The sequence below is a fragment of the Muscardinus avellanarius genome (assembly GCF_963383645.1).
Source record: "Muscardinus avellanarius genome assembly, chromosome: 1".
NCBI classification, from domain to species: domain Eukaryota; kingdom Metazoa; phylum Chordata; class Mammalia; order Rodentia; family Gliridae; genus Muscardinus; species Muscardinus avellanarius.
The window spans coordinates 168,339,313-168,351,632 of NC_137786.1; the positions used below are offsets into that span (position 1 = coordinate 168,339,313).

Below are 12,320 nucleotides of genomic sequence, written 5' to 3' on the forward strand. Positions count from 1 at the left end.
CCCAGACCTATTTTTACATTTTTTTAAATTTGGAAACAGGGTCTCCTAAGCCAGCGCACGTGGCTGGCTTCAAACCTGCGCGATTCTCCTGTCTCTGCCTCCCAAGCACTGGGATTACAAGCTTGCGCCACCACGCCCGGCTCGCCCTTTCTATTTTTAATTTGAAGCAGGATCACACTAAATTCCTGAGGCTGACTTCAAACCTGCAGTCCTCTTGTTACATCCTCATTAGTGCTGGGATTTCATTTAACTCGTACCTACTGTTTTCAGTCCATTTCAAGGAAGCTTTGAAACTTGAGGGAAGCGTTAGAAAACTCAGATCTAGAGCAGGACAGTGATTTTTTTTTTTTTTTTCAGTATTGGGGATGGAATCTAGGAGCATTCTACCTTTAAGCTACACCCCCCAGCCCTATTTTTTATTCTTTATTTTGAAACAGAGTCTGAGTTGCAAAGGGCCTCACTAACTAGAGGATGAGGCTATCCTCAAACTGCAATCCTCCTGTCTAAGCCTCCCAAATGCTGGGATTACAAGTGTGTGCCACCACGCCCGGCTGGGACAGTGATCTTCATGATCCCAGAATTTAACAAGTGGCTGGCAAATACACACCCTCAATAAATGTCTATAGAGCTTTTGAGTGAATGTTTGAAAAAAAAAAAATGTGATCTCAGCTCTACTTTTTTTTTTTTTTTTTAGTGGTATTGGGGGTGGAACCCAGAGGCTTTCTACCTCCAGGCTATACTCCCAGACCTATTTTATATTTTATTTGGAAACAGGGTCTCACTAAGTTGCTGAGAGCCTCACTAAGTACTGAGACTGGCTTCGAACCTGTGCTATCCTTCTGTCTCAGCCTCCCAAATGCTGGGATTACAAGTGTGCACCACCAAACCTGGCTTCAGCTCTACTTTTACTATGTGATTTCAAAGCACAGGACCACTCTGAACCTCAGTTTCCTAGTCTTTAACAGAGATTTTTTTAAATAAGAAGTGCACGATGCTGCATCCTAAAATTGTAATAAATATTAAATGTAATAAGAATTTATATTCTGTCAAGCATCATATATAAGCTTAAGATTTTATACTAAATTCCTATGAACATTTCCACAATCCTTAGCAATTGCTTCTATTCCTCGATTCCTATTCTCAAATTCCTATTGCATGTAATTTAACAGTCAAGACTTTTTACCATTAATTACATCCTGTCCTATAAAAATCTCTAGTTTTTTCTTTTCTTTTTTTTTTTTTTTTTTGCGGTAGTGAAGATGGAACCCAGGGGCATTCTACCTCTGAGCTACACTCCCAGCCCTATTTTTTATTCTTTATTTTGAAACAGGGTCTCATTGAGTTGCAGAGGTCCTCACTAAGTAGCTGAGGCTGTCTGCGTACCACGATCCTCCTGTCTCAGCCTCCCAAATGCTGGGATTACAATCATGCGCCACGCCCAGCTTTATAAAAATCTCTAGTTTTTTCATGGTATAAATATGTAGGCTCCTTAATAGAAAGATCTAAATCTCATTCTGTCTCAAGGATATTGGCATATAGTTGGTGATAAAAATATATCTACTACCTTATAAAACTACTGGTATACATGGTGCTTAGATTTTATACTTCATGTAAAGTATGGATTAAACAAAGTTCAACAAGATAAAAACCTAACCAATGGTGACATAATATATGATTTGGGGACTTCCAGGAGCTATTTATTAAAATGTCCAATGCAAACACAAATATAGGCAACCTACTATCTTTTTTCTCTGAGTTTTACAAAGATCATATGGCATCAGATCATGAAGGAACTTTTAACAGTGTCACAAATTAAACAGAATGGAAATTTCAGGTACAGTAGATTAAAGATTTGATTTTTGGTTAAAACCAAAAGGGGAGCTGGGTATAATGGCGCATACTTGTAATCCCAGTACATGGGAAGCTGAGAAAGGAGGATCACATGTTTGCAGCCAACCTCAACTACTTACTTATGCCCTCTGCAACTTAGTGGGACCTTGTTTGAAAATAAGTAAAAAACAGAGCTGGGGCCAGGCGTGGTGGCGCACGCTTGTAATCCCCACGCTTGGGAGGCTGAGACAGAAGGATCTCACAGGTTCGAAGCCAGCCTCAGCTACTTAGTGAGGCTCTCAGCAACTTATTGAGACGCTGTTTCTAATAAAATATAAAATAGGTCTGGGAGTCTAGCCCGGAGGTAGAAAGCCTCTGGGTTCCACCCCCAGTGCCACCAAAATAAATAAATTAATTAATTAAATTTTAAAAAAACAGGGCTGGGGGTAGAAATCAGAGGTAAAATGTACTTGGGTTCAATCCCCAGTAGTGAATAAAAAGATAAAAATAAATAAATAAATAAATAAATAAATAAATAAATAGGGGTTGGGGAGTAGCTCAGAGGTAGAATGCCCCCAGGTTCAATGTCTATTACCAAAAAAATAATAATAATTCAAATTTAACAATGTTCATTGATAGTTCTATGAAAGTAAAAAATTGTACAAGTCTAAATAAAAACAATCTGCTATATTTTTTCAAGAGATAGGACTTCCATTTTAGCATTGCTTGACAGGTCCTTTTTAAAATGTTATCCTGCCAGGTATGGTGGCACACGTTTGTAATCCCAGTACTTGGGAGGCTAAGACAGGAAGATCTGGGTTCACAGCCAGCCTCAACAACTTAGTGAGGCCCTCTGCAATTTAGTGAGACCCTATTTCAAAAATAAAGACTAAAGAATAAAAAATAAGAGCTGGGGGTGTAGCCCGGAGGTATAATGGCCCTGGGTTCAATTCCCAGCGCTCCCCCCCCCCAAATGTTATCCTAAGAAATTTAGCCATGCATTTCACATCTTCACTAACATTACAATGCCACAACAGAAATTCCATTGAAATTACCTTCAAATGTGCCAATGTGCAGGTATCTGACATTATAAAAGAAATATGAGCTAGGCATGGAGTACTTGGGAGGCTGAGACAGAAGGATCACAGCTTAGCCCTTAGCAGCTGAGAGAGGCCCTCTGCAACTTAGTGTGATCTAATTTCAGAACAAAAATCAGAGGTACAAATGAGAGGCAGAAAGCCCCAGTACCACAATCAATCAATCAATCAATCAATGGAGCATGAGATTTAAAATAAAAATTAGTCATTCTGTACACCCCCAAATGTATGCTGGTATCTATTAAGCCATAAGAAAGATTTATGTTATCATGTGCTTCTGATGGATAATTACTTCAGATGGTGAATTACAAGAGCAATTGTATCAGAACTGAAAATGAAACACGAATTTAACAGGTCACCTTTATGCATAGGAGTTGATCCATCATCATCACGCTCATTAAAATTGATTGCTCCATCTTCTACTAATTTCTTAAGCTTTTCTAAATCACCCTTAAAGGCAGCCACATGACCCGGAAATGCTAAAGCTGTGAATGAAAAAAAATTCAGTATTTTAGTAAACACTTCTTTCCCTGCCTTAAGTTGTCATATATTTCAGGTTTTTATCTCAAATGTGAGGCTATTGGAATGAGTGTAGCTCCTACAATGACAAGTGAAATGGATGGAACTGAAGGACATTAAGCTAAGCGAGATTAGTCAGTCATAAAATATAAGAAATCAGATGCTTTCCCTAATATGTGAAAGCTAAGGAGAAATGGGTCATAGGAGGAACTCTAGATGAAAAAGGAAATCCTATAGAGGAGCAAACAAGACAACCGAAATGAGGGGATGGGAGGGGCAAAGAAGGAAATTCTCTAAAACACACAATGTACTTAAACATATCGAAGTCAACCACTAAGCCAAGCAAGGGAAGGAGGGATGGGGAGGGGATGGGGTGGGAATTGGATAGGGGCTAAATGGCGATGTGTACATGTATATCCACACAAGTGTTTTACTCCATTATGATGTATGAATATAATACACCAACAAAAAATTTAAAAAACTACAAAATTAAAAATAAATATAAAAAGAGCACTATAAAACAAAATTGTTACTAATTAAGTTACCCTTCTTCCCCTCAGGACTTCAAGCTTTTCAGAACTGTACCAGAAATATTGTTATCCATATTCTCCTACCACCAAATACAAAAGGTTATCTTCACACTTGGTCTCAAGCCCTCCTTTTACACAGATCACTCTGTCTTTGTTTGCAAGGAAATGAATAAACCAAAATATACTGGAAGCAGATAAAAAGTGTGTATGTGCATATGTGCATACATATCTATATATATGTACATGAGTATATACATATTCACATGATATCTAAATAAATGTATACATATATATGCATATATAGACAAACACAAACACATAAAGATACCTAATCTGGCATCTAGCATAGATTAGATGCTTGACACAATGCCTTTTTGTATGTGTGTATGGTACTGGGAACTGAAACTAGAAGCATTCTGCCTCCAAGCTACATCCCCAGACTTTTATTTCTTATTTGGAAACAGTCTCACTAGGTTGCTGAGAGCTTCACTAAATTGCTGCAGCTGTCCTTGAACTTGCAATCCTCCAGTCTCAATATTCCAAATTATTAGGATTACAAGCGTGTGCCACCACACTCAGCTTGACAAAATGTCTTTTAATGATAAAAATTGCAAAAGCAAAAAAAACTGCATATAGCAAGCCCTTGCTAGCTGCCAGGAATAGTTCTAAGCATTGTATAGATTATTTAACTCAGAGGCCAGCAAAATACCCATACATTTGTGACATGTTGACAAAGGTGCCAACACATTTTAACAGGTAAAAAAAAAAAAAGTCTTTTTAAAAAATAGTGCTGCAAAAATCGACTATATAGTCGGGTGTGGTGATGCACACTTGTAATCCAAGCACTTGGGAGGCTGAGACAGGAGGATCACACAGGTTCAAAGCCAGCCTCCACTACTTAGTGAGGCTCTCAGCAACTTAGTGAGACCCGGTTTTCAAATAAAATATAAAATAGGTCTAAAAGTATAGCCCACAGGTAGAAAAGTCCCAGTACCACACACACCAAAATTATATATATATAAATATGGCTATATATATATATATATATTTTTTTTTTTTTGCAGCACTGGAGGTAGAACCCAGGTGCATTCTAACTTCTAGCTAAACGCCCAGCCCTATTTTTTATTCTTTATTTTGAAACAGGGTCTCACTGAGTTGCAAAGGGCCTCACTAAGTAGCTGAGGCTGTCTGCAAACCATGATTCTCCAGTCTCAGCCTCCCAAATGCTGGGATTACAAGCGTGTACCACCATACCCTGCTGGATTATGTATAATTAAAAACAATTTTTTTAAGCAGGCATGGTGGTTCATGCTTGTAATCCCAGTACTTGTGAGCTGAGACAAAAAGATTGAAGGTTCAAGACCAGCCTCAGCAACTTAGCAAGACTCTGTTTCAAAATAAAAAATAAAATTGGGCTGGAGGTATGGCTTAGAAGTAGAATGCCCCTGGGTTTAATCCCCAGTACTACAAAAAAATTAATTGATACATTTTATTCCATACACAAAACTTAACTTACTTAATGGAGATTAAAATTCAAAATGAAAAACCTAAAATGATAAAAATTCCAGAAAAAACATAGAAGAATATCAAGTTTATCTTGGGATAGGCAAATATGTTATACTATCCAAAGAATGATCAACCACTATCCAAAGAAACACTGATACATTGTACTTTGCAAAAATTTAAAACATTTGCTCTTTTAAAAACACTGTTAATCATGCCGGGTATGATGGCACACACTTGTAATTCCAGTATTCGGGAGGCTGAGACTAAAGGATCGTGGTTCACAGACAGCCTCAGCTAAGTACTTAGCAAGGGTCTTTACAACTCAGCAAGACCCTATTTCAAAGACTTAAAAATAGGGCTGGGGATGTAGCTCGGAGGTACACTGCTCCTGGGTTCCATCCTCAGTACCGCAAAAACAGTAAAATAAAATAAAATAAAATAAAAATAATAAAAATTAAAACACTGCTAATTAAATAAAATGAAAATTCTAAATGAGAGAAAATATTTGAAATATATGTATCTTACAAATAACTTGAATCCAAAATACACAAAGAACTACAAAATAGTAAATAGAAAAATATCCCATTTCTCTAAATGAGCAAAAAACAAAAAAACACTTTATTTAAAAAAATTTGCAATGGCCACTAAGTACAAGCACAAGAAAGATGCTCAACATCATTAGCTATCAAAAGAAACATTAAGTTTAAACCACAATAAGATAATTTACATGCCCTGACTGACCACATCAAATGTTACAAAGGATGTGAAGCTGGGCATGATGGCTCAACGCTTGTAATCCCCGCGTTTGGGAGGCTGAGACAGGAGGATCGCACAGGTTTGAAGCCAGCCTCAGCTATTTAGTGAGGCTATCAGCAACAGTGAGACCTTGTTTCCAAATAAAGTATAAAATAGGTCTGGAGTATAGCCTGGAGGTAGAAAAGCCCCTGGGTTCCATCCCCAGTACCCCCCCAAAAAATGTGCAAAAGTTACTTTTTCATACATTTTTGGCAAAAGAATATTCATTACCACACTGAGTATAATAGTAAAAAATGTAAGACAAATAATGATTTTCACAGAATGGAAATAGACAAACTAGGGTATATCAATTAACATAATAACCTCAGAAACATATTTTGCAAAAAAGCAAGGCACAAAACAATATATACTTTTAATGATATCTTTATAATATTCTAAGAGAAGTTTCAAAAACTGCTAGTTGTTCACCAAAATCCTCTTTCTTTAATAGTAATGGAGTTGCAGCTGAGATGAGGATTTCCTGCTAGGTAATGAAGTATCCAGGCTTCCTTGTGGCTACTTAAGGCCATGTGACTAGATTCTTGCCAACAGACTGTTAGCAAAAGTGAAGAGTGTAATTTCCACCTTGGAAATTCCTTGACATAGGCTTATAACACGTCTCCTCTCCTCCTACATCCCCTCACTCCTGCTGCATTATCAATAACTAGGGAGTTTGGAGAGGTCACTGAGTTAATATGTAGAATAGGTTTACTCTTTAACCCAGGCTGTCCTACATAAGAAGTAGACTTCTACATCATTTAAGCCACTGGGTTTTAAGATTTCTTTGTAGCCGGGAGTGGTGGTTCATGCTTGTAATCCCAGCATTTGGTAGCCTGAGGCAGGAGGATCGGGTTCATAGACAGCCTCAGCTATTTCGTGAAGCCCTCTGCAACTTAGTGAGAACTTGTTTCAAAATAAAAAATAAAAGATTAGGCTGGGGTATAACAAAGAGGTAGAAATCCCCTGGGTTCTATCCCTAGTAAGAAAAATAAAATAAAAAAGATTTCCTTGTTACAACAGTTTTGGCTCTTACTCTAACAAATACACAAAACAATACTATATATTTTGTAAATGAATGTGTATATATATATATATATATATATATATATATATACACACATATGCATACATACACATTCATGACTAAGATATAAAACTAGAGAATGGAATGATAAATCCAAAATATTTTACCTACCCTTGAGGAGGGAGAAAAGGTCACAGTATTAGGGAGAGAGATCTATAATACTTGGTTCTTAAATTCAGTAATGACAGTGTCTTTCATGTTAATCTATATACTTTTATCTAAAATATTTCATAATAATCTGAGTATGTATACAATAATATATAATAAATTTTAATGTAACATTTACCTTACAACTTCTTACTTTTCCTGCTTCATTAATTCTACTTATTATCATCATTATTTTATGATAAAATATTATCATAAGATTAATTACTTACTTTCTTGATCTTCTAGATCATTTCCTTCATATTTAGCCCCCTGGATAAACTGTAAAATGTTCTGCTTAAAGAACCTCTGGGCCAGGTCCAATACATTTTCTCCATTATCATTAAAGGCTTTTAAAGCTTGTGTTCCGCTGCTCATTCTACTGAGCAGGAATTTAAAACAGTGAAGGTGGCCTTCCATAGCTGCCAAGTGAACTACAAGTTAAGAGGAAAATAAATCATTTTAAGATTGAAATCCCCAGCTATACCACTCCTGGTTCTATTTCCAAAACTACTGAAATCAGAATATTTAGTAATATATGCATATCCATGTACACAGCAGCACAATTCACAATAGCCAAATTATGGAACCAACCCTAGGTATCCATCAACAGATGAATGGATTACAAAAGTATGGGATATACACAAAATGGAATTCTCCTCAGCAATAAAGAAAAACAAAATGTCATTTTCAGGAAAATGGAGAACCTGGAGAACATTGTTAAGTGAGACTAGCCATCCACAGAACGTGATGGGTCATTTGTTTTCTCTCACATGCAGAAACTAAGGAGTAATTGGGATCCAGAAAGAATTTAGATAATGGAAGAGAAACTTCAGTGGAGCCACGAGGTGGTCGAAGGGGGTGGGGGAGAGGGAGGACCCGTGAAGAAATCACTTCCATGGGCATTATGTGCATGTGTAAGAATACCAATGTTCATCTCAATATCCTGTATAGAAGGGGTGAGTAAGGGGAAGAGCTAGGGGAAAGCCCAACTGCCGTGTGCATGTGTATCACCATCACTCTGACCTACGTTATCATGAGAGACTCTATTATGCACCCATGAAAGACTGAAAGCAAAATAACTTGGAAAAAAAACACATGAGCTCAAATCCTCATAAAGAGACAAGAAGATGGTCATTAGCACCTCATATGATAGGGACCTTCCCTGAGCAAGGAAAACACACCTTTTTCCAGCCTTCACCCTCCTTATGCAGTCAGTCTTCTCATGAGAAGCAGTAGGCTACCTACTTGAACAGCTATACTTACTGTTGAGATGAGGGCCTCCAAAAAGCAGGCCCCAGGAAGTTATTTTAGAAAGTCAAATCCCAGCCAGAGGTGGTGGCAAACGCCTCTAATCCCAGTACTTGGGAGGCTGGGCCAGGAGGAGCGCAGGTTTATGGCCAGCCTCAGCAACTTAGGCCCTCTACAATTTGGTGAGACCCTGTTTCAAAAGAAAAAGTAAAATAGGGCTATGGGTGTAGCTCAGAGGTAGATGACCCTGAGTTCCATCCTCAGTACCACAATAAATAAATAAATTAATTAATTAATTAATACAGATTATAATCATGCAAAAATGCCTATTATGTAAGTCAAATAAATAAAAACTTAATATTTAAGGGAAAAGTGGGATAAATAAGCCAAAATAGCCACTATGCAAATAAGAATGTTATTTTTTTGTCATTATGCATTTGGGTAAATTGGTACAACCAGTTTAGAAAAGCAAACGAAGCCAGACATCAAATACTCATGTACTGTCTTATTCCACAAAGCTCAAAAGGTGAAAAAACAAAGGGAACATGAGGGAAACTACTAGATGCTGGCAATATTCCATACATGATCTGAATGATGGCTACAGAGAAGTGTCCATTTGTGAATATTCAATGTGCTGTGCATTTGAAGCGGGCACTTTTCTATGTGTATAATATATGTCAGTTTAATTTTTTATTTTTAGGCAAACAAAATTAAAAGTTTTTAAAAAATGAGAGCAAAATAAAATAATTTTCAGATACACAAAAACATGAAGCCAGACATGGTGATACACAACCCAATCCCAGTACTCGAGAGGCTGATACAGTACGATTGCAGGTTCAAGGTCAGCCTTAGCAACTTAGTGAGACCTCAGCAACTTATGGGCTGGGGATGTAGGTCAGAGGTAGACTGTCCTTGGGTTCAATCCTGAGTATCACAAAAAAAGTGAGAGTTCATACCAACAAATCCTCATGAAACAAACACTAAGATATTCTTTTGGTGGCTATAGGTATAGTTCAGAGGTACAGCACATACTTACTATGCATTAAGTCAATTACAAATACCCTACTCCAGGCCAAAGACATGTACTTCCAAAAGAATCAAAATGATCCCAGAGGTAATGCCAAGGTACTGAAGATGAGGCCAGGGAGCCGTGCAGAAGCCAAATTATGAAGATTTTATATGTCAAGCTAAGGAATCAAGGCAGTCTAGGGATTGCTGAGGTTCTAAATAGAAATGTGATTTGATCAGACCTGTTTATTTTATTCTGCCTAGGCTTCCTCTTTATGTGTTTAAGATTCCTTTAAGATGTAATTCAAGTATCATTTTCATTCCAGTGTCACTGTGAGCTATCCCTTTTTTGAATTTCTACAGCACTTAAAGAAGTCAGTGAGCCGGGCGTGGTGGCGCACACTTGTAATCCCAGCACTTGGGAGACTGAAACTGGAGGATCACACAGGTTCAAAGCCAGCCTCAGCTGCTTAGTGAGGCTCTCAGTAACTTAGTGAGACTCTTTTTCCAAATAAAATAAAAAATAAGTCTGGGAGTGTAGCCTGAAGGTAGATAGCTCCTGGGTTCCACCCCAGTACCAAAAAAAAAAAAAAAACAGAAGTCAGTGTGTTAAGATCCTTGATCTCAACTTGCAGTTTATTGTAGATTAGACAAATGCTATAGCAAATTAACTCAAATACAACCATGTTCTCGACTTTTTATGTATGTGTGTGTGTTAAACCTAGGGTCATTTTACCTCTAAGCTATACCTTCAGCTCTCTCCCCCCTTTTTTTGTGGTACTAGGAATGGAACCAAGAGGCATTCTACCTCTGAGATACACCCCCCTTAGCCCTATTTTATATTCTTTATTTATATTTATTTATTTATTTTTGGTGGTACTGGGGGTGGAACCCAGAGGCTTTCTACCTCCGGGCTATACTCCCAGACCTATTTTATATTTTATTTGGAAACAGGGTCTCACTAAGTTCCTGAGAGCCTCACTAAGTAGCTGAGGCTGGCTTCGAATCTGTGCGATCCTCCTGTCTCAGCCTCCCAAGCGTGGGGATTACAAGCGTGTGCCACCACGCCTGGCTTTATATTCTTTATTTTGAAACAGGGTCTCACTGAGTTGCAAAGGGCCTCATTAAGTAGCTGAGGCTGTCTGCTTACTGAGATTCTCCTGTCTCAGCCTCCCGAATGCTAGGATTACAAGCATGCACCACCACGCCCGGCTTTACTTTTGTTTTTTATTAGGAAACAGGATCTCACTACATTGCTAACAGTCTCACTACATTGAGTTTACCCTTGAATCTGTGATCCTTCTATCTCAGCCTCCTAAGTGCTGAAATTACAGGTATGTGCCACCATGCCTGGCTTATTATTTTAAAAAATACTTATATTATTTTTTTAAAATAAAAGTTTACTGTAGGACAGAGAAGTATGAATTAAATAAGAACACTAGACAGTAGGTGAAGGAAAAAGCTGGTGGGAAGAATAAATTGTTCTTAAAAAATCATCACATGAGGGGCGTATAACATAGGTATGATAAGATAAAAATGGCCATATAAACATATTTACTATTTTAGTTTTGTGAGAGATTAATAAAATGATGACAGTTTAAATTTCTTGAATATGACCAAACATTTAAGAGTTCTTATTTTGGTTATTTGTTTTGTGGCTCTAGAGATTGAATCCAGGGGGGGTCTAACTCTGCGCTACACTCCCATCCCTTTCTATTTTTATGCATCTCACTAAATTGCTGAGGCTGGCCTCAAACCTAGGATCCTCCTGTCTCCGCCTCCCAAATTCTGGAATTACAGGCATGCACCTCTCTGCCCAGCTCATTTAAGAGTTTTTATTAATGAAAAATCAAAATATTTGCTTCTGTAGGATACCTGGAAGATTTCCATTGTAGTCCACATCTTCGATACCACATCCCCATTTGACGAGAAGCTGCAAACAGCCAAGCCGCCCGTGAAAAGCCGCATAATGTACAGGCTTCCACTCTTTCTTATCAGTCACACTCGGATCCTACAGGTAACATTCACAAGGACTCAGATTCTTTCCATTTTGTAGGGAAAACACTAAGCCTAGCAGCTTAATTTTAATTTTTAAATTTTTTAAATTTTTTTCTGTAAATTATAATGGAGGCTATTCGCAAAACTATAACAAAAATACTATAATAGGGGAAAAAAAGAATTTTTTATGGTACTGGGGATAGAACCCAGGGGCTTTTCTACCTCCAGGCTATACTCCCAGACCTATTTTATACTTTATTGGAAACAGGGTCTCACTAAGTTGCTGAGAGCCTCACTCAGTAGCTGAGGCTGGCTTTGAACCTGTGCGTTCATCCTGTCTCAGCCTCCCAAGCACTGGGATTTCAAATGTGCACCACCACACCTGGCCTAACAGAAAATTTTACTGCAACCACTAATTTGAACACGTGACCTAATAAGATATCAGTGAAATTTTATAAAATTGCCTATTTTAAAAGAACATTAACAAGTCACATAAAATAGTTTTAACAGTTTTAAAGTGGAACTTAACCATTCATTTTTACTAATCACAGATTCCTG

At 37.6% G+C, this 12,320-nt stretch overlaps 1 protein-coding gene across 2 annotated transcripts in view; it reads right to left on the minus strand.

Annotated features, from left to right (window-relative positions):
• ANKRD42 (ankyrin repeat domain 42) overlaps positions 1-12,320 on the minus strand; it is a gene marked incomplete at both ends in the record, with an annotated part of 39,953 nt that overhangs the window by 15,187 nt on the left and 12,446 nt on the right. For both annotated transcript variants that reach the window (XM_080714041.1, XM_080714040.1), the window contains 3 exons: positions 3,287-3,412; positions 7,739-7,939; positions 11,640-11,775. In XM_080714041.1, the coding sequence (XP_080570167.1) occupies positions 3,287-3,412; positions 7,739-7,939; positions 11,640-11,775 (463 nt within the window). The remainder of the gene's footprint in view (positions 1-3,286; positions 3,413-7,738; positions 7,940-11,639; positions 11,776-12,320) is intronic.